Consider the following 23,592-nt stretch of genomic DNA (forward strand, 5'->3'; position numbering starts at 1 on the left):
AAATGACATGCCACAAAGCAAGCGTTTAAATTACCACCCAGTAAAAGGAAGGCGAGGTGAGCTATAATAGAGCAAAAACCTACACAAGTGCTGGAGAGCTCTCCAAATTCTCCAATTTGCTGTTGCACCCAACAGTGTCATTCCTATTACTGACATCTCGAGTTAAATGTATTGCCCTCCCACATGATTTGGCATCAAGTCTGGTTATCAACTCAAGTATTGCTGGTTAATAAATCGCCTGTCACGACCCAAGTCCAAACTCTAAATCCAAACTGTGTTTCTTGGCATATCGGAGTTGGAAATCTGGACATTTTCAAGCTCTCCTGCTGCCTGTCAGAGAAACTACTTGGGATGGGATGCATCTTTGACAGAGGTAAACATGTCAATAAAACCAAGCACACAGGAGAGAGGCAGGAGAAAAATCTCACCAGTCATGATAATGTGCGGCTCCATACAAACCGTTGTGAAAAGGTAATCTGAAGTTACACTTCCCATGCAAAAACTCATTACATTTCTATCACCTAGTCATTATAATGTGTCTGAAATTTCTGACGACTTTCACAGACCAGTAACAGCAGCTTTTGTGCTGTCTTTCAGCATAATTAGAGCTGACTGCACCTCAAGGATACAGCTGAGTTTGATTAAAGAAATTAATCAGTTTGCTATTAAAAATGTGGGTTTAATTGCACCGGTGAAGCCTACTGCTGTTTGCTGTTTCGGCTATTAGGCTCTCTTTAGTCTTCATTAAGGAGACAAGTCAAACAATAGCCGACATCAAGGAACCCTCTAAATCTTTCACTCGGTTACAATTCAAGGTTACAGATATCGATCTTCTATAAAAAGACATTGTTGAAAAGTGGAATAAATGATCTCCGAAAGATTGGTTTGGTTTGAAAGTCCAGAATGTCCTCAATATAAAACCACAGTGACGTTGTATCAGCCTGGAGAAAATCATGTCTTCTTCTTCTTCTCTTTGTATCTTTCATATCTTTTTACTGCAGTCTGATGAAATGAAAAAAAGAATACTAATTGATTTCTCAGTGGGATCAGGCTTTGTACTCGTAACAACACAGAATGAAATCTGGTTCGATAACCTCTGTTACACTTTATCTGCCTCCTCATCTTCATATCTCTACTAAATTAGAAGTGAATCAGTGAAGAAAATGAACTGAAATCATTTCTATTAACACAGATTCAGTGTTGCTACAGGAATCAAAGATGATTATCTTATCAAGGAAACACTGACAACGATTCATTTGAGAGTAAATGTGCTGACCTGTAAACTGTGCTTCAGTCTATCAGAGCTCCTTTATGTGGTTTATGTTTCTCTACAGCCATCCCCAAAGTCCATCCTAAACCATCTTTGTAGGACTGGGGGGCTGGGTCTCTGCCCACTAGACTAGAGCCAGAATTGCTTATTTTTAGTCACACTAGCAGCGTTAGCAGCACAGCTTGTGGGATGGCGATGTCGGTTGGTCGGTCCAGCACTTTGGCCCAGACAGAAACATCTCAACAACTATCTCATGGTATTTTGTACAGACATTCATGATCCCCAGAGGATGGATCCCAGTGACTTTGGTGACCCCCTGACTTTTCCTCCAGGACCATCAAGAGGTTTTTGTTCTTAAATGAAACCTTTGCACAGATATTCATGGTGCCACAAGGATGAACTCCATTGATGTTAGTGACTTTTCCTGCAGCGCCACAAGCGGGTCAAAACTTTCACAGTTTCCTGTGACGTATATCAACACCTGCTTGATGGGTTGAATGAAATGTCCTGATGGGTTTGGACATTTGCAGTTTTGAGTGAAACAATGAATTTGAATAAATTTGTTCATCCCTTAATAGTTCTAATAATTTGATTTATGACTAAATTCCTGCAAAAGCAATTACGTTCCGCTCAGCCTCAACCGTACTTCACTTTAAGTGCTAATTAGCAAATGTTAGCATACTAATATAACATAGAGACAATATAGATTTGTCTACCATGAGGGATTTTGTCATACCGTTTATTCCATCTATCCCTTTATTTCCAGGTGTATTAGGCCATATGGGAAATGTTACAAATCAAACTATACAGAGAAAGGATTTATCTTTATATTTTGGGGGGTATTTTTGGCTTAAATGTTGACAGTAGCGAGGTGAAAGGAAATGAGGGGACAAGGAGGGAAATAATATAAAGAAAAGCTCCCTATCTGAAATCATGTTGTGGGCATAATGCATGGTATCCATCCTAAACACCAAGCCACGACGACTACCTGTGATAGGGGCGCGTTATCCATGTCAGCCATCCCTATTTTTGAACCAGTGCAGCACACCTGTCTATTCCTTTCATTCATTTACTATTCTACTGTCCCATGTGCCACGTGGTATTTACAGCTGAGCTGATAATTCACAGCTCTAATAAGGATGATTTTAGTTGATATAATAAATTAATGCTAGCAAGCTTCCATCCTAGGTTATGTTTAAAATGTGTGATCCATTACCTGATACATATTTCTTGTCCCGAGGGTCTAATTTTGTGATACTCTGATAAGGACTGAATTGTTCTTATGCCGGTCTCATCACTCAGTCTTAAAAGGTAAAACCCATTTTGTTTCAATCTTTTTAAAACAGATAAAACCTGTCACAGCCCATTTCCAAACAGAAGCCATGATTGGTATTCTTTGAAATTACGAAGGAAAGGGACCAAATTCATCCTTATCTTCCAGCGACACTAAGACCAGCTCAGACAATTGGTTTTATTCAACTCTTAGAGTGGCAGTCCATCTAGTGGTGGCATCCACCTCTACATTTGATGTAAAACCTTTGGCTGAAAGACTAATTCACAATAAGATAGTGGTACACTTCTGTATCACATGTGTGATAACTTATGTCACCAATACACAAGCCTGCCACCAAACAAATGTAGGATAAAGGTGAAGACAGGCTCTGGGGACATGATGGAGTCCCTGGATGCTAACAGGAAAAGAGCACCTGCATATTAAAATTATAATCACAATTTCAAATCATGTTTCTGCTCATCTTTGCAGAAAAGTCTGAATACTATTAGAGCCACAATAAATGACTGGTGTCCTTGAATACATAAGATGATGAAATCTGTGTTAACAGCATAACAAACAGCACAGGAAGGACCTTCACCGCCAACAGGGAACTCTGGGATGCAGTATTTGTTTAGATGGCACCACATTATGAATTAGGAGCCACAGATGAACTGTAATCGATGAGCCTAATGCAATGAGCGAACAGAACAAATGTACTGAGCTGTGATCATTAGGTGAGCCACACGAGACGCTCTCAATAAGATTAAGAGATAATGTCAGATATAAAGTTATAGAGAGCCAGTCATATGCCAATGCTGTTCCACTGCATTAGTATTCATCCCATCAAACTCCGGCCCTGGAGCTATTGATTGCTGAATGCCAAGTCCTAAAGGCCAGTCAAATAAAACGAAGAACTCAAGAAGAGTCTGACTGATCCCACAAGACTGAAGGAGGGAACTTGCATGACCTGATTTAACCGAGGTCTGAACCTGCGAGTCTCAGCTCTCCCAGCTCTAAGCTAATCAGTGCATTTCAGAAATAAACAACTCATCATTTCCACACTTTCAGGAATAAACAAATTTTACATCAAATAGTCTGATGCAACACCAGATCTCATTAGTTTTAAACTACAAAAAGTGCAATAAGTGGCGAGAGCTGCTCCGTATCAAATGTTCAGTGTGCAATTATCCTGGAAAAATATATTCTGATGAAGGCATTACCACATTAAACTCATTTCTTACTTTTATCTGATGATCCTGCTGTGCAGACATTTCATGTATGCCAAAATATTCATCAGAACTGGAGGGTGAAGGTTTTCAGTGTTCAGCATTTTTTACAACCCAAACCATCAATCACACAATCCCTTGTTTCAATTTACTGAACATTGATCTGACCTCTACCCGCCATTACTGTTGTCTAATGTTAGCTGGGCAACAGTGGATCATCAAGGCAAACATAACCACACTGTACAAACATGAAGGAATTTTCTCAAAGTTGGGACCAAATCATGTATTGACACATTCAAAAATAAACTCTCTGGTAGACAAACTGCAACGACGAAACTGTTTCTAAAAAAAACCTCAAACACATTGCTGGAAGTTCTGCACTGCGATGTGTAGAGTCTCATCAGCTGATGTACGAGGACACTGATATCTCAGCTAACGTCTGCCCATACATGTTGTGACCTCCGCTTCAATCTTTGGGTGTTCACTCTGGAAAGTGAAAGAGCAGCTCTTGCCTCTTACCCTCAGTACCATCACTGAGGTGCCCTTGAGCAAGGCCCTCAATCCTCAACCGCTAAGTGACCTTCCGATCAGACTGTGGTTGTACAGCAGCTTCCAGCTTGACTGTGTGAGTGCAAACAAGGTGTTCCTTCAAAAATAGATAAATAAATCAGAGCCTGACTCTCAGAGATACTTCTCTGGTTAAATAAAGGGTATATTGGTCGGGCTTTAGTGTCTATAACATACACTATAGGGCCAAAGAAAGACTGTCAACCTACTTTTGTATACCTTTGGTCTTCAGCCCCTTGGCTCCAACTAAAGGAAATCTTCATGCTACAGAATTAGAGCTGCAACTAATGCTGAATGACAATATCTGAGTGCCTATCTATTTATCAATTATTTGTGAATTTATAGATGAATTGTTTAGTGTATAAAATATAAGAAAACAGTGAAACATGCCCGACGAGGTCCTTGAATTGCTTTATGTTTGACAGTCCAGACACAGAAGTTATTTAAACTGCTATAAGGTACGACAACAAAGGCAGCAAAATGTCATATTCAAGAGGCTGGGACCATCAGATGTTTGGCATTTTTGCTTAAAAATTGACAATCAATTAATTCTCAAATTCTTTAATGACCAATTTTTAGTTGATCAACTCATGGATTAATATGCTAATCATTTCAGCTCTCATGTAAGAAGCTGGTTCTGTTCTCTGCAGTTTTTACAGCTCCAAACATATCATCATACAACGTCTTATTCCAGTCTTCACACACAGAACGCTGCTATCTGCCATTTTTGGTGCCTTATATAACATTTTACTTACACACCGATGTACTTTTGATAAAGGCCTGTTTTTCATGGATTACTTATAGGCTTCTTATTTCCACTTAAGGGAAATCTAAAGGCTACAGTACACACTGATATTTGTAGGCAGTGGTGTGCGTCTGACAGTTTGTTCTTGTTCCAACATGAAAGTGCTCCCGTGCACAAAACCAGGCCCATAAAGAAACGGTTTTCCTGCGCAGAGCCGTGCCTTCAAACCCATCCAACACCTCTGGAATGAACTTGAGCGCCAACTGTGAGCCAGGCGTCCTCACCCAACATCAGCACCCGACCTAACTTATGCTGAATGGGAGCAAATCTCCGCAGTCAGGTACTGAAATGTTGCAGAAAGCCTTCTCAGCACAGTGGAGGCTATTTATAGCAAAATATTAACGCCCCTGGCTTTGGAATGAGATGTTCAGCAACCATCACGTATGAATGTAATGTTCGGTGCGTCCATATTTTGTGGCTGCATGCTGTATTACATCAGCTCACTTGTCTTGCTGTTGCTAAGCAGTCACTGTGAAAAATAAGACCGTTAATGAGGGCAGCGGCGGTCCTCTGCTCGGTTTTAAAGCCTTTGTGTGAAAAGTTGACTACTGAAGCAGCACATACATGCCCATCACTTTAGTCTGGGTTCAAACAAGGACCTTGTACTTGAATAGTGATGACTCTCAGTCTAAACTCCCTGTATGTGTTATCTCTGCTTGTCTGTATTCAAATCCCAGGTTTGCTGTTTCCTTTAGTGGCTCCTGAATTACATTTCCCTCTCCTCATCACGTTTGAATGGCAAGACACAATGAGTTACAAACTGCCTGTACACAGAATAAATCTAAAACAGCAACAAACAGCAACAATGAAGCATCAGCCGCAGAGAGCTGAGAAATACAAAGAAAAGGAAAACTCAGCACATCTTATGATACGTTTGTGCAGGCAGGCAGCATGTTTTATATGTTGTGGCTACATTGATGTGATTTCTTTTCTAGTATCACAAAGCGCATGAAAACCACTGACTGGTGTGTCAAACAGGCTAAAGTTACAGTAGAGGCTCAACAGGAACTTCCATATTTTGATTTCGCAACAGGACATATCACAGTACTGCAGACAGATGGCTGAAAGGACTACTCGATATTTGTTTTTATTTATTTATTTCTATATGAATGGTCTTTCTTGCTCAGTCCTCTTTACAAATAGGTACTAGTTGTATGAAAAAATGTTCTGTGCATGGAGAATGTACAACAGCTCAACCATACTGAAAACTGACAGGGCAGAATGAGACAAAGACACCTCTGAGCAACGGTTAAATAATAATATAGGAGATCATCAGTCATTGGTAAAACAAACTGGAAGGTTTGCATCACAATCTGTGCACATTTAAGCAAGATTTAGCAAAACAGTTCCTAACACTTCAGAATAGGAATAGAGGGTTAGTTTAGGGTTAGCCCTACTGCAGCTGGATCACAGGAACACACTGTGGACTGAAAGATCACACCTTGAACCTATTCAATCTAACCACTGCAGAGGGCCCGCAGAAAAACAGGTTCCCAAAATATTTAGAGCCCAATTTCAGTGTTGTGGTTCAACAGAGTTAATTATGCTTTTCTGGACTGAAAAACAACTTCAAATTCAAAGAGTATGGGGGGGGGGGGTTCTCCCATCTCATTCAACACTCTTGGGATACTGACTAAATGGAAGTTTTAATCATATTAAAATAACCATTATTGAAGGAAAGAAGAAAACAGATATAACAGGTTTTTGAATGGTGGTGTATGTTTCAATGGCATCCATGATTTGTTTGGTCTGGATGTACAAAAAGGGGCAACAAAGACACTTTCATCACTCACAACATCATCAGAGTTCTTTATATGGATGTTTTTCCCCAACAACACTTCAACAGGCAATGTGAGAGGAGGAAGAGGAAGAAAGGCAATGCAGTCAGAGACTTCGATGATTACTCAGCTACAAGGAATATGGATGAAGCTAAAGTTAGATCTCAATTTTGCAGCAAAAGATGAAGAGCTAGGAACTGACTCAGCTTTTTTAAGCACGATGATGTTCTCTCACATACTTGATCTATTCAGGCAAACATTTCATAGACCACTGGTTTCCACCCCCTGGGGTTGCGAGATCATTACCCTGGTGGGAAAATGAACTTTACTGAACTGCTCACAACTCATAGACAAACACCTGTGATGTGGAGTCTCGGACGATGACGACGACGACAACAACAACAACAACAACAACAACAACAACAACAACACCACGCAACACAACAACAACTACAACAACAACAACAACAACAACAACAGGCAACACAACAACAACAACTACAACAACAACAACAACAAAAAAGGCAATGCACCCCTGATATCACCGTAACTACTGTCCTCTAAAGCAGATTTTGGTCTTGTTCAAAAGGATAATTTCTAATACGTCTTACGAGCTTTTCATGGGTTGAGTACCGGATACCTGACAAGCTGTGCATTCCATGATTGCACTGAGTGACGCAGGCTCTACGAATCACCTGACGCCATTTACAAATCTCTTCTCCTCCTACGACTGTTCATTTGTGTGGACATCCAGATTGATAGAATGAGCATCTATTAAAACCAAGCAGTGACCTCATGCGCTGAAAAATGAAGCCAATGCCAAAACTGCAGTGCCTCGAGTGGCCACTTGAGGCTGTCAAGTCAAATCCCCATTGATCCCCATATTAAACCGCCCAAATTTACATCAGACATAATGGTTTTGGTTTCTACTGCTAATTTCCCATCCATGACAACTGAAAAGGGGAGAATTTTTTTATAAGTCATTTAAATTATATTAGGGCTTAAAGTCGGGATCATTTGACCCGGCTTGGCTCCACCCACGCTCCACCTCTCTGCCCATTTCTGGGTTAACCAGGAGGTTGCCACAGTCAGGGACTGGCAAGATGGCGGTGGCCTAAGCCACTGCCACTGAGCTTCCCAGTGGCACTTCAGACACGTATGGGTGATGTCACAAAGATTACGTCCATGTTTTATATAATCTATGATTTAAACACTGTATGTAACTGCTGCTACTAAGGGTCTCTAATTCAAAACAATGAAAACAAAAGCTGTGGTTTGATGAAATTGTGAAGTATCATGGGATCATGAGAGTTGTTGCCTTCAGTGTTTAACAATCACCATTGCTGATGAAAATCTATCTGACGTTACTCAGGCCGATGGTTAACAGATGGTTAACCAACAGTTTAATACTGCCACATTAATTTAGACCTGCAAACAAAGGTATACTTCACAGATGTCTGGTTATACTGTCAGGTTGCTACAAAAATGATCCACACCTTCCAGCCACTTAGAACTGAGAATTTTCAGTGGCCATGAGATAAGTCATCTTGGTCAACCAATAGCAGACGTGTTCTGGTATCCTCCCTCTGTGACACTATACAGAGCTCATTCTTATATTCCATTTCTGCCAACAGATTCCCCTAAAGTCTACAAACTGGACCTTTAAGCATCAGACTACTGTCAATATATCAGTTTGGGCAAAGGCTCTTGAAGCTTGCTTTTGAATTTACAGTATCAAATATCTTGGATTGTGCACGACATGTTTTTCCAGCGGAGCCTCACCCACCTCAAACGTGAGTTAGTGACTTGAGAAATGTCTGAAGTAAAATACCAAGAACTGTTGAAAGTTTGGGAGCAAATATTATCTTCATTGCTCATAGCGAGGAGCTGATTGAGAAAATACGTTTCCGGGGAGTTGAACTTGTATTTTTTATATAGAATACCATAAACTACTCGCAAATGTGAACAGAAATATGCAGTTCGTGTTACTTAAGCAGTATTTAAATACACTTTGGCTAAACGCTAGCTCCTTTCGTTAGGAGTTTCTCTACCAGCGTTACCAGCTGGCAAAAAGAGCAATCGATTAATATAGCAGAAAAAGTTAGAAACCTATACAATGTGTGAACAGCTTAAATTTATCTTTCCAATAATGATCAAAAACAGACAATTCCTTAAATAAGCGTGATGCACAGCAGAATCACTTTGTCAGTCACATTGAACAGCAAGAAGCTACACGTATTTCACCTGCATTAAGACGCCGCTCATCCCAACAAACAGCTTAAAACCTTTATAATAAGTCAAAGAGGACCGTGTGTAACTCTTGAAACAGCACAAACTGCAGGGTTACCGTACCTGTCACTTGTCCTGCACCTTCACGCTGTTAGCAGCATCCTTCAGGGCGCAGACATCTTGGATTACTGAACACAGCGGGCTGTGGGCTGCTGTTTCTCACAGAGCTGCCACCTGCTGTAGCGGAGGAGCAGCTACCGCGTTTGACTTGAAACCGTGAGCTCAGGTGTTGCTCAAAGACACTTCAGCAGGGTATGTGTCCCCGTGTTTCTATCTTCCATTCCTCTGAGCACTTTTAGGACGCTATCACGTGTTCTCTTATCATGTATATCAGCTTATTCCAAATCTTCCTTCATGGTTATGCTCCTGAGTGACATATTCTAATTCAAGACTTTCAGGTATTTTTACAGCTGAGCCACTCCGTCAGACGTTAATATTCAACATGTCTTGTGCTTCTTTTATACACATTTTCTCCAAACTCAGCCTTACATATTTGGTATCTTGGGTACCTGGGCTCTCCACTGCCAGCAGTTCATTTCAGTTAAATATTCTGTTGCTAGTGGCAGCCGTTAGTGGCACCGTTCCACAGCAGTTTAACTGACATTGTTACATCCGCCATTTTGTCAGATATGTGAACAAACAAACACTTTTTTTTTCTGCCGTAAGTTTACTGCTGTTAGCTGTTATACTAGCTGTCTGAGACTGATGGAGTGCAGATACAACTTCCCACATAACTGTTACTAGCAGTAACTGCTAATATATGTACTGTTGGGCCAAGTGTTGTGTATTTTACTATTTTCACTTGTACTCTTCTGTGTATGTGTGTTTTTATTTTTCTAGAATAATTACCGTGGTACTTCCTGTTGGGACTTGATGTTATTTTTCCACTGGTGGTACTTCCTGACGTGAGGGACTAATTTTACAGCTACAGTACTATTTTGAATCCAGTTTTCTTGTTTCCATACTAATTAATTTTTTACAATACCTTTGGTCTAGCGTGTGATATGTAGTCTTTTTCTGAATTGTAAACACTGTCATTAGCTTTGTTGCCCATTAGTGTTTTCAGTTTTACAGAGAAAAACTGAAACTGTGGTTTTCAGTCTTCATTGTGTGTTTAGCAATAAGAGGTCCACTTAGTAGCTATATTCAGGGGTCACAGCACTTGATCTTCATCAGCCAGCCAAGGATCCACAATTCCATGACAAATGGACGGACCTGATGTTCTGATGAGGCCCATGTATGTTACTGAAAGGTCCAGAATAGGTCCTAAATGGACTGTGGTAAGCTTGTTTTCAACGTTTAGACATCCAAAATGAACGAATAAAGACTGAACCAGTGGTGGGCTTCACACCATTTAGGAGGTTACACAGTATATTAAAGCATAGACTAAATGCTTATGTTAAAATAATTTCATCATGGATTTGTCATTTTGCATTCATGTTAATAAGAAGTCATCACCTCAGGCTGGTAATAGGATAAAATATGCAGCACCAGTTTCCTTCTGTAAATGAAAGTATTTGGTTCAGTGTGATGTTGTTACCTTGCTCTGGGGAACTTCAGTGAATAAAAAAATGAATTCATGTTGTTACGCTGCCAGATAATCTCCCTCCTGTGACCTGGACCAGAATAATCCTGTAATTAATTCTGTTACACTTCCATAATTAGATAGCGTGAGCATTAGAGGCAGCATTACCATTAATGGTTATAGAAACATGGCCAAAGTTGTCAGCTGTATATACAAATTGTTTTTTCGGCTGATCGGCAGAGCATTACAAGCTGATGCAGATGCACGATGTCGTTCAAGTCTGAGGAATGTTTGTGTTCCTCAGCAAATGTATATGTTTGTATCTTATTCCAGTAGGAAAATGAGAACGTGCCTCCATATTACCAAGACATTTCAGTGCAGTATTTCCATTTAAGTAATTATTTTAATACATCTCACACTTCATCTACAGGATTCCCAGGAGGATTATGTTGTTTTAACTCTTCTGGAATATCTTTTACTGAAACATTGCTTCAGTGCAAATAAGATGCTAGCATCAGCAACTCATTTACATATTATATTTACTGCTACATTTACTATACTATGAACTGCATCCTTTACACAAAACTCACTCACTTAAATACACAAAGCCAGAAATATAACTGAAAATGTTGTATTAAAATATTTTATTTGGGATAAATTCAAGTTCTTTACATTAGCACTATTTCAAGTTTCCTTTGATATTGGTACTGTCCACTTTGACAGATTTAGGTGATTTGTCATTGTGGGATATTGTATTATATAAAAGTTTAGGCCTAATTAACCAGTATACAAACACTCTCACCATACACAAGTGCTCAAAGTGACACAAAATACGTTTGAAAAATCTAAATTAAACTTTCCCATTAAAACGTGAAGGGTGAAATTCAATATGAAATCTAGTTCACTTTCCCATGTGGGTTATCAATAAAGTACAACATGCAAAGCTTCCACAAAGAATGTTTCTGATTTCATTCACAAATACAGTTCAACTATACAAAATAAAAGGAAATTCAACACGTGTTCACAGCATGTTCGAGGTAAAAAGGACATAATGGCATCGATCCAAAAATGGTCAAATATTTTAAGGCATTTTCAGATGTTTAATAAATAATTTGATATTCTACAGTGTTAAAAAAGTACCTTTAAAAACACAATCAAGGATTCACAGATCAGTTTGTGGAGTTGGTCACTTTCTGCAGGGCAGCCGCGCTCACATTTAGGGAATGCTCATTGGGAAAAAATTCCCTCAATAGGAATGACAGGAGCATCTGTTATGAGAGACAGGACAACACAATCAGAACAAGATTTGTTAGACACATGATGGGTGGTGGTGGAAAGGAAATGCTGAGATACTCACATACACCAGCTTTTTGTTTTCTTCACTGTCCTGGAAAATATTAAAAACAGACTCCATGTCCGTCTTCTTCAGCACGAGATAGTTAGAATCTACAGAAAGAGCAGGAAAGTACATTTTGGATAGAATATCAGATGCCCAAAATAGAAGAGATGCTCCATTAGCATTTTTTGTGCTGATCCGATACCAATGTGTTAAAAATATTTATTCATTTATTTATTTATTTAAACAGCTGTATGCTTGCTACCATTGCTGTAAGGCCTGGCTCAGGTTAAACTCTCAAACAAATACGTACAGACAATAAATGCCCCCGAATGCCAACGTTACGCTGCCAGAAGTCAATTCTTCTTCACTGCTCTAAAACAGTAGTTGCCAGTGGCAGCACAGTGCAGCCTTCTGTCAAACAGCATAGAAGAACTGATTTCTGGGAAAAGAAATCATTTTATCTGGATGAAACTACTTTAAAGTTGATTTTTTTTGGCACTTCCAGCAGGTGTGTTTCCCTTGTCACCCAACACATACACACAGGTGAAAAAATTAAATGATACTGGATCAGTGCACAGACCTGCGTACTCGTCAAAACCTGATCCAGCATTTTAGGCTGTATCAGACGCCGTTCTGACACAGGTATTGTAACAACCCTAAAAATAGCTGGAGATTTCCTTCTTGTGCAGAAAGGTGTCACCTACATCTGGCATTGATGAGGTTGTGTGCTCTCTCCCTGGTCTCGTTCTTCTCCTCATCGGTGCGAGGAGGAGGAGGTGCTGTTGGTTGAAAATCTGGCCACTGTTTTTCACGCAGAGTGTCGATGTATGAGGCCATCTGCACTTCTGTTGGGTTCAACTTGTTTAGGAAAGAGTTCACTTTTCTGGAGAAGAATACAACACAACCAGAAGTCATTTGAAGAGAAGGATCCATGTACTAAAGAAGAATCTACGCAGGCAGGATGTCAGCACCAAACTTACTTTTTCAAGATGGGCATAACAGGTTTTAAAATGGCATCAAATATGTTTATGAGGATGGAGTTTCCTGTTAAGACAGACAGAGTGTTAGGTGTAGCCTCACAAGCATGCTAAACAGGGCCATATCAGTGCTTTTGCATATTTTAGCTTATTTGTCACAAATAGTAAAGGAGATCGGCTGAGGTGAGATTCAAACAGTACATCGGCAAGTGTAAAACTACAAAGCTCTGCAGCAGCTTAGCTGGGTGTTAATGTGTTTTTCCATATTCAGATCAAGAGTCTGAGGATAGAAGGTGTTACATGTACAGATTGTTCGTCCCTCTCCCTCTGAGGCAAATGTGTTGCACGTGAATGCACCACTGAACTATTTCACCTAAAAATACCACAATGATGAAAAAAGCAAATGTTCACTGCAAAGGGTTACCTTTGTCAGGCAAGTGTCAAGTCTCTACAGGTCGAGGTTTTTTTTAGTACTGAAATGCATTAATTGGTCTAAAAAGCTGCAGCACGCTTTCAAAATGTTGGCAGTGAAGTGCACATGACTTCTAGAAAATGGGCAACATGCAAAAACACTGATAGGATCCTGAAAAGGCTGTTAATGTTGTGAACAAGCCTTCAGAGTCTGAACACTGAACAAACCAGAGATTTCCTTCAGCAGATCAAATATGGCTTTGGTCGCCTCCAGCTGCTCCCAGTTGCCGTGGCTCTTCCGACACTGGGAGTCCTCCTCTCTTGGCAAAGTACCGTGGTCCTTTCCCTTAGCCTTGTTCGCTGCACTCGACAGCTTGAAAGTTATTTTCTCCTTTTTATTTGACCTTGTGCTGAAATGAAGCCACGATGGGCCGTCAGCAGTCTCCAAGCCTCCATTCTGGCTGCAGTGCGGCGTCAAGTCTGAATCAGGCGGGTCTTCGTCACCGGTGGTTTTTGTTGAGGCCAGAGAGTCTTGTGACCTGGATCGGGTCAGTCCTCTGAAAATCATTTTAAAGTGAGAGGTTAAGGGATTATCTGAGTCCTCCGTTTTGTCCTGGGAGCGGTTTTCGTTTGCAGACTGTGGCTCCCTTTCGGTTTCTGTTTCCTCAGGCGGTTCTGAAGGGGAATCGCATTGGGAGATAACAATAGTCGGGATTGCAGCATCTGGGACATCATTGCCCTTCCAAGTAGAGGCAGCAAGGTTTTCTAAAGGCAGAGCTGTGGACTCTGGATTCAGAGACTGTGTTAAGATTTCTTTCGGAGCTTCTGTCTGAGGGCTGGAGCTCTGAAAGGAAAACAATCAGGTTGTGACAGCTGACCCCAGTGGCCTTTTTAATACAGAGTGAGGCGCACCAGTAACTACACGCCATACATATCAGTTCAGGAAGACATTTTTAAAGGGGCATTCCATATATTTTACACATGAGATTTAATTTACGCATTTCAAGGAGTACTACACAGCATGTGAATATATGAATATAGTTGTGTTATGTCTTGTGAGACTCTGGGAGCATTTTTGCTTTATTTTCGTGATAGTGACAGTTGGAGAGAGAGACAGGAAAGGCAGGAGAGAGAGAAGAGAGAGAGAGAGAGAGAGAGAGAGAGAAGATGATTTGCAGGAAAGGGCCTCGGGCTGGACTCTAACCCGGGCTGCTGCAGTAAGGACTCAGCCTTCACACATGGTACGCCCTCTAACAGTTGAGCTACCGCGGTGCCCCAAAACTTCAGATTTTTTAAGAGAAAGTCTGTGTTACAAAAGAGGCGATGCACACTTTGAAAGATATGGGCAACTATGCCTTTGTATCATGGGAAAAGTAGGACCCGTGGTTTTTGCAGCTTGACTCATACAAAAGGCTAGAAGTTGGGAAATCCCCAGTGTTTCCTCTCCTCTCATACAACTTGGGTCTTATTTCCATAGTTTTGGTCTTTGTCTTATGAAAACCAATTGCTGAGATCTGGAACTAGGGTAACATTATTCCAACAAAGTCCAACAGGACGAGAAATATGAGCAGAAACATGGTCAGACAAGTTCTAAATAAGCAAAGCCTTTTTTTGGAGTGAAAACAAAAATGAGTGATGTCTGTAATAATCCCTTACTGCATAGGAAAACTATGTGCACACAAACCCCGGGTCTGGAAACTCTGACAAATGTTTGCACGTCGACAGTTTGAATAATAATATTAACATTCGCCTTTGATCTGTCTTACAAATAAGTTGATCCAACCCAGGACTTTGTTTAAGTCTCACTTGGTTCTTTCCCATCAGACAACTTCTTAACTTGGCTACTACAATCTGACTTTTATTGACCGCAGTGACAGCCAAAAGTACAAAAGTCTGACCCTTTTTGTGATAAAGCAGAATCATTCTTTAAAGATGCTGACGTGAAGGACGGCATGCATGTGAAACTTTACCTCTTCTTCCTCTTGACCCGGAGTCAGGAAGTAAGCCAAACCGCTCAGAAGGCCCCACACGCCTCCATCATATTCCTCCTCATTCAGCAGTTTGTCGAGAGGGCAGAGGAACTGAAAAACCGGTTGAGTGTGGCCGATGAGATTATCACAAACCAATTCCTGGAGGAGAAAGCAACAAAAAGTTGGGACAGGAAGATTCTGAAGTGCTTATCTGTCAACACGTGAGTTTCTTTTTCATCTTTCACCTGCAGGAAGTGCTCCACTGATACTCTGGCTTCTTCTTTGACCACATCGCTCACCTCCGACTCCTCCAGCACCAGGATTGGGGGCAGGCTGGTCGAGTCCTGAAAAAGAGCAGAGATGCAACACAAAATAGTTCTTTATGAGAAGAGATCTTCGAGAGCTTGGTCAGTCCCATTGATTTCAGCACTGACCACACGTATACACGGATAATAAGCAGAACGAACATTTTCGTCTGCATTTGGGCCACTTGTACGGGGAGAGATTTTTAAAACTCTGGTTTTGTGTACAAGTAAAATGGAGCGTCATCACCTCGATGGCAGACTACTGATTATAGTTTATATCTGGTTAGCACTGCTCGGCTGTGTGCCAGAGAGGTGTTCATTAACAAATAATCAGCTACTGTTGTCTGTGTTTTTAAGATACTAGCGCTGAGGTAGAATGAGCTCACTACACACGATGTATCATTCAGACTTAGTCACCGCCGTCTGGCTCTGCATGCTTGTTTGAGGGTTTGGATTCGCTTTTGCATTCCTGCGTGTACGGAGATACATTGTAAAACTGAGATCATGTGCTCAGATTTTATACAGTACATATGGTCAAGGCCTTTGACTTGTGGCAATTTTGTGGTACACATAAGCAGAATTCCAGAATAGCGAAACCAAAGTAGTGGTTTGTTTTCACAACAGTGTTTTCCCTTTGTCTCATGCAGGAGTGACAATAAGCAGTAAACACAACTGTCTTTTCCCAAGGTTAAGGAAAAAACCAGCAGATCCTCTATAAGATGCCTTTTACCTGCCATCTGTTGCGGAAGTATATAACATCCGAGTAGGTCTTCCTGATGTCCCACTGCAGGTTCTCAGGGCTGTCCTTCTCCTCCAGGTGAACGGTGAAGATCAGCTCTTCTCCCTCCCAGCCGGCCTACAACGAAGTGCTCTAACTCAAACTGCAGCTCACACATTAACATTCCATCCAAGGACAAGCTTTTACAGAGCCTCAGCAGACAGATAACAAGCCTCCAGGACATTCCACACTGCCACTGATATTTATAACTCACATGAGGGATGCTGACAGCCCATCGGCCAACGCGCCACATCTCATATGACAGCTTGAATTCCATCATGTCCTCTTGTACGCTTGTCAGGTAGTTCTCCAGATCGCTGTCCTCCTGATGGTGTTTGGCCAAAAAAAAGCGACAATGAATCTGTCATGCTTCACAAACTGTCCTCTTCGAGCAAGCACGCAAAAGGAAAACTTTATGTATATGGAACATTTCATTCCAGGTGGAAGCACAAAGTCCTGCACAACTACCGCACAGGCTGCTGCCACAAAGACTATGTGGGCAGTAAAAGATTAGACATACAGTAAGTAAACACAATTAAAACAAACACATTAATAATACATGTGAGTTGAAAGCCATCAAGGAAATAAAATAATTAAGAGCAGTTACCAACGTGTAGAAATAAGATGTGAATTAAAACAATTTAAAAAAAGGATAAAATGAGATTCCATTAAAATAATACCAACCAAAAATAATAAGAGAGGTGAGTCAAAACCAACAAAAGAAGTAAAAATAGACTAATCAAGACGGGAAAATCAGACAGGCCCAGCTAGAAACGAGTGTTTTTTTCAGCTTAGTTTTACAGGACGATAGTGTTGGAGCACACTTAACGTGATTGAGTGGGATGTTCCAGCGCTTTGGGGCATAAAAGCCAAAGGCAGTTTCAACCAGTTTCCTTGGAGACCCGGGGAATAACCAGAAGGGCTGTTCCAGATGACCTGAGAGGTCTAGCTGGTTCATAGCTCACAAGCATGTCAGAGAGATATTGGGGTGCCAGACCATGTAGGGCCTTAAAAACGAACATTAAAACTGCAGAATCAATTCTAAAATTTACTGGAGGCCAGAGTAACGACCTCAGCTCAGGTGTTATAAGGTCATATTTCCTTCTTCGGTTTAATACTTTGCCTTATCTGCAGCAGACTCACCCTGTCAGAGTCCTGCTGGCTGTGAATGGAGCCCTCCCTGCTACTGACGTCGTCCTCGTTGGACACGTCTCCCTGGATCGCCATGATCCTCATCACCAGCTCCTGCTCCATCTTCTTCATCTTCTTCTTCTTGGCCTTCTTGGACTTCATCTTGTCCACAAATTTTGACCATCCTTCTTTTAACTTGTTGCCTGAAAATTACAACAGACTGCTTAAAAGCCATGGAAAACTCCACAACTTACATCATCGGTCTTTGACCTTTTGTGTCTTGTACCCGTTTCCTTATTGTGTTCACCGCACTGAAAAAACACAACTTCCCTCTCCGATCCAGTGAGCATTGTGCATGGAGAGAATAGTAATACAGTTTACCATGACCTTGATTTTCACCTTAACAACAACGTGACTAAAAATCTGCATTTCTTTTTCTGCATTGTGGGGAAGCTTAACAACTTTTGAGCATCACTATGGTTGGAATTTTTGTAATAAGAAACAATTGACCAGATGTAATCCACAGTTCATTAAGCACGCAGACATGATTAATAATCAAACCTTCAGAAATAAATAAAGAAATATCCCATCAGACTTAAATTAGTCCTCCAGATTATGACAAACGATGGTGTTTTTTGTTTTTTTTTCCAGAATTTATGATGTGATCATTACAGAAAATAAACATATTTATCATATCACAAGGTTCATTATCCTGCCATAATCAATTCAGTCATCATACTGGGGGATTGTTTGCAATATAAGAGAGATGGAAGTTGCTTGAAGATAGCACAGAAATTATTTTCCATTCAGCTTGCTGTTTGTATAATTAGCTGTCTGGGCCAGCAAACAAAAGGAACTAGATTAATTATCTGCTAAAAGACAAGCTGGTAAAGAAAATTCTAATATCACATAGTTGACAACACATTGCTATTCATCAAGATATTATGTAAGCTGAGTCTTGTATTCTCTTCACACCCACAAACTACTCCATCTGCCTCTCTCAAGTCTCTATCACTCCCATCTGAAATGTTTTCTCACTGAAAAGCAGGTTGGAATCACGTCCTGCACCTTAAAACCATTTAATTTCAACAATCACAAAACATACCTTTCCTTTTGGCCTTGATCCTGGTGCTGCTTGATATCCCTGCTCCCTCCAAGCTCCTACAAATCAGCATAAATAAATATAGACAAATAAAAAGCAGGTCAGTTCCACTTTCGAACACAGAAGGTGGCCCTTGCAGTCGCTGCTTTGAGGCTCACTGTGACTAGGTCAAGTCAGCGGGGTGCAAGAGATGACAGCCACTCACACTTCACTGCCTTCGCCCTCCTGCGAAGCCAAAGAGACTTGATCCAGGTCACACAGCTCCTCAACAGAGCCTTTGGGGGTCGCACTGTCCAGCTGGCTCACCACCAGCTGGTTCAGGTTATCGGGGTCAGACAGCCATGACACCAGCAGACCCAAACCTGAGGAAAGCAGCCAGTTCGCTCACCTTACAAACTCTTCAAATCAGGAGGCACAATATTCACATTTGACAATATCATATGATTGTAAGGAGTCTCATAATGCAACTGCAGAGAGTAATAATGGCTTCCACAATGAAAGGTTTCCAAAATATGCTAACAGTTAGCAGTAGCTGGTTAGCTTATCTTAGCAGTAAGGCTGAAAAGAGGGGACAACAGCTGGCTTGTCTCTGTCCATAAGAACCAAAATCCAGCTACCAGCACCTCTAAAGCTCACTGATTAACATCTTAAATCTTGTGTGTTTAATCCATACAAGAAAGTAAATTTGTGTATTTTCCAAAATGTCAAACTATGACTTAAACATATCAGCCCTTTTGAAACATTTCTTTTGACCCCTAATGTCTTATACAGTTGCAAATAAGGGGAACAAATGGACTGCAGTTATATACAATAGCACACAGGAGCAATGTGGGGTTCACTGGCTTGCCCACGGACACTTCAACAGGCTGAATCAGCCAGGGATCGAACCGTCAACCTTCTGATTGGTGGACGACCCACTCTACCTCCTCAACCAAAATGTCTGCCCCTGAATCTTTTGAAATCTTTAAAAAGAGAAGGAAACTGTGTTCCTCATACCTTCAAGGCTGATAAGTGGAAGCGATAAGAGCAGTGACAACATTAGGCAAAACCAGGATTATCATATCTACTGTAAAATCAAAGCCCTGTATAATTTGCAAATTACTGCAAGCACTCAATTATGTACCTATGAATGAAATGTTTGTCAGAAATGAGCTGTTTCTAGCTGCCAAGACGAAGAGAAATCTGGACATGCATAATTTTTTAACTCCAGCTGTAAAAAATCATTTATTGTAACTGGGCTACAGACTTAATTGCAAACACCTACTGTTCAGCAAGACTCCCACCAGATAAAACATTTTATCTGCATCTAAAAACGACTAAACCCTAAAGGGAATCGGCAAATCAGTGTGGAAGGAGCCTTCCTTTTATGTAACCCAAAATTCAAGTCCTGAGCTCTACAAAGCCACTGACAATAAGGGATTACATACAATTCAGACTTGTAAAAGAAGTCATGGGAGGCTTAGCTCTTATGTAAGAGAGAGAATTTAAGGATTTCTTACCCTTTAAGGCAACAATCTCATTTAAGGCACAGCGGTTGACTTCTTGGCCCCATAGAGATTCGGGAAAAAGGTTACGTACCAGAGCATCAGAAAACTCTCGGAGAACTGCGATCTCCTCTGTTCTGGAAGTGAACAAGAGCTCTCTGAAACAGAAAGCAAAACAGAGGCGATTAGTGGATCATAGATGTTTATCACCGCATATCTCTGATAAATGCTGATCTAAATCTTCAATCTAATGGCATTTACAACTCTTGAAACACCATTTAGCAGAAGAACAACCATCAGGACGTCACGGCAGGTGTGATCTCGTAAAGCTGAGGTAAATTATTCATAGGTGATAAAGAAATATGGAGGCATTTATAGAGTTCACGCACATCACTGAGTGCAAAGAGTAACCGAAGCAGCATGAATCCTGAGTCATTTAAAAGAAGGTGGGTGTAAAGTCTCACCTGTCAGACTGCTTCGCATTATGCAAATGCTGGGTCAAAATGCGAATGGAGCCCACGACCGCCTGGCAAACATCAAAGTCTTTGGCTCTCTCAACGATCCCGTCGATTACGAAGTCGACTTCCCTGCTGAGCACCTGGTGCAGAGGCTGGAGCTCACGCGGCTCAGGAACGCAGTACCAAGGCAGGACCAGCTGAGCGTAGGCGCACTCAAACACTGAGGAGAGCAGTCACAAAGGAAATTCACATTAACACCAAGCTCCCACGCTCACCCCCTGAACATCACACTCAAAGACTGCAGCGACTTGTTTGGTGAAATTCAAGCTCCCTTATCCAAATTATTCACTTCGTCTGAACACGAGGAGCTGATGGGGAGATGAAGATGGGCCTATTCATCAGTGAGCACACATGTGAGCGTGTGTTATTGACAGCAGCGTAACTGTATTTGTGCATCATGTAGGGAGGAGGTGAGAGTTAGAAGTCTGTGCATGGTAAAGCATTTCTTTGAAAGACAATTCTTTATATGAATTATCAATATGTTCAGTGATTTTAGAGCCATAAATAGACTTTTCATTGAAGGGGCATAAAAACGAGTTGGAATTAAATTACTTTGCATCTAAACAGACTGTATTTTATTTATGTCACTTTTTTTTTAAGTTTTTCTGTATACAAATAGTAAAACAATGTTTTCAATCTAAAATTAATTTTGATTAGATATTGGCACATTTTTTAAGGCACATTTGTCATTTTTCGTGTATTCTGGGTTCCTGGCAGCTTTACACGCCGTTACACTGACAAAAAGAGAAGTCAGACCTGCAGCCTGAGGACAGTTTAAAAGGTGCTCAACAAAGAGGAAAAATTATGCATGCAAAATTGGCAAAAACCAGTAAAAAAAAAAAAAAACACACTAGACTCTGGAGAGTTAACAGCTCATGCATTTGAAGAGGAGTGCTATATTTAGGACTGGAAACATTAAGGGCTTTCAAGGCCAAATCGTATTTCACCTTTCTTGATTCCACAATTTTGCTAATGGTTTTCAAGGTCTGGCTCGAACCTCGAGAAACCTGAATGCACATAAACAGCATGAAATACATGTTTACAGCCACCCTCATCATGCAGAGCTGTGATGTCGACCTTTCATCCCAACACAAGCCTATTTAATAAACTCTGCACAAAATAGATGCAAAGCAAACACCGCTGATGGTCGGGCATAAAAACCAGATATGTAATTTCCATTACAGCCATATACAACCCATCTATCAAAAGGGAGTGTTTTTCATCGTTCTCTTCCGTCCTTAAAGCCCCTCCTCGCTTCATGTAACATGAGCTCCAGCTGCAGCTGTGTCTGTGCAGAGCTGTGCTCCTCATCTGTGTCAAGTCAAAACAGGGCTTAAATTTGCTGACAAAACACCCGAAAAAGTCACGAGCAGAACTGTGATTTCCAACCAGCGTGTTTCTGACCTGCAAAGACAGAAGTGTTTACAGCATTAAAAAAAAAACAAAAAACAACGAGCGTCACCTTGCTGCAGGGACTTCTTTACATGTGGACACTGGGACTCCAGAGGTTTAGCCTGCTCGGGGTGTCCTGCATCTGTGAAGTCACCAAACAACTCCTGCTCAACAGCTTCCTGGAAAACACAAAACTATGAGAGAAGAGCCAGGAGGGGAGCAATGTAAAGAAACTCTAGCTATCAGCCGTGAACTCTAGGTCACACTGAGGTATGTGATGAGTGAAAACAAGTTGTTCAGGCCTCAGTGCAACAAAAAAGAAAGCACCTGGGGCTATGAGTGATAATACTTCAATATTTGATTAGTTATACTGATCTCACAGCTCAGGTGTTAGTGTAACCTGGTGGGAAAGTTAGATTACTGACTTAACACTAACAATCCTGACATTAATACACTTATCTCTCTTATTAACGCGTATAATGGAGAAAGGCTGTTTTGTGGTACAACATGATCTACAAATGCATCCAACCTTCACAGTATTAATATTTAACTCATTAAATCGTGACTCACTTTTGACTGTGCTCGTAAAAGCAACTTCGTGCTGCAATAAAAGACAGAAATGCAATGTGTACTTACTACCTGGAGTGGATTTTCCTGCGTCTCTTCATCAGTTTGAGTGCTGCTCTCTCGCCCGCTGTTTACGAATATCAGCGGGGCAGAAAAGCAAAAGAGGAAACATATGAAGTACTGAGTGACCGTGCGGCCGCAGTCTGAGAGATACCACACCAGGCCGAGGGATACGGCGATGGACAGGCGCCATAGATACATCTTCTCCCCTCACTAGACGCTCTTTTAGCTCGTTTTTCCCACTTCACACCGCCGTGTGCTCATAACCAGGCCTGCTTCGTTCGCCCACATCTTCAGCGCCGAGAACAAGGCGCTGTTTGCTCCGCTTACACGAAGTCAAACAGCGGAAAGAAGCGAACTTTATATGAAGCCGCTGAACGCGGAGCTGTGATTGGCTGCAGGAAGTCCGCGCGCGTCTGCTGTTGATTACGACAGGATGCCACCTACAGGTCCCAGCTTTACCTGACAGCAGAGGGGTGGCCGCGCTCAACACACACCTATTCCATCCATCCATCCATCCATCTATCTATCTATCTATCTATCTATCTATCGATTGATCTGTCTGTCTGTCTGTCTGTCTGTCTGTAGGTCAGACATACTCAAACAGGTAATAAGTAAAAGTACAGATGTAAGGTCAGCTAGATGTACTTAAAGTATTAAAAGTGCTTGTTCTGCAGTGAAATGGCTCCTGTGACTGATATATTATATTATATTATATTATATTATATTATATTATATTATATTATATTATATTAGTAGCTACTTTTAAGTAGAGTTTGGGGTTGTAAGATGATTAATGGGCTACTGTACAAGAGAAGAAAAAGC

At 41.1% G+C, this 23,592-nt stretch overlaps 2 protein-coding genes across 5 annotated transcripts in view; both read right to left on the minus strand.

Moving 5' to 3' along the window:
• Positions 1-9,342, minus strand: part of mrpl11 (mitochondrial ribosomal protein L11) — a 40,057-nt gene extending 30,715 nt beyond the window's left edge. The window contains exon 1 of one of the 2 annotated variants that reach the window (XM_076738448.1): positions 9,272-9,342. The gene's annotated coding sequence lies outside the window, so the exon portion shown is untranslated. Of the gene's footprint in view, positions 1-9,163; positions 9,248-9,271 lie in introns of those variants that run through there. The other variant, XM_076738450.1, reaches the window with a different exon arrangement.
• Positions 9,343-11,354: 2,012 nt separating this feature from the next.
• On the minus strand, positions 11,355-23,160 carry LOC143326008 (uncharacterized). 3 transcript variants are annotated; one of them, XR_013077601.1, is made up of 16 exons: positions 22,777-23,160; positions 22,211-22,319; positions 20,695-20,908; positions 20,246-20,388; positions 18,952-19,108; positions 18,750-18,805; positions 17,657-17,847; positions 16,728-16,838; positions 16,466-16,591; positions 15,676-15,774; positions 15,431-15,589; positions 13,689-14,017; positions 13,053-13,116; positions 12,777-12,955; positions 12,091-12,179; positions 11,355-12,001 (listed from the first exon to the last, which is right to left on the minus strand). XR_013077601.1 is itself a non-coding variant. In XM_076739459.1 (16 exons), exons 1-16 carry the CDS (start codon positions 22,966-22,968, stop codon positions 11,903-11,905), a joined length of 2,604 nt encoding a protein of 867 aa, XP_076595574.1. In that variant the 5' UTR covers positions 22,969-23,160; the 3' UTR covers positions 11,355-11,902. The 3 variants fall into 3 exon arrangements, 2 of the variants coding, with proteins under 2 accessions (XP_076595574.1, XP_076595575.1); XM_076739459.1 differs by having other exon boundaries at positions 13,689-14,304; XM_076739460.1 differs by having other exon boundaries at positions 13,689-14,304; positions 22,780-23,095.
• Between the last annotated feature and the right edge of the window lie 432 nt (positions 23,161-23,592).

This window comes from Chaetodon auriga, chromosome 9 (genome assembly GCF_051107435.1).
Source record: "Chaetodon auriga isolate fChaAug3 chromosome 9, fChaAug3.hap1, whole genome shotgun sequence".
NCBI classification, from domain to species: Eukaryota; Metazoa; Chordata; class Actinopteri; order Chaetodontiformes; family Chaetodontidae; genus Chaetodon; species Chaetodon auriga.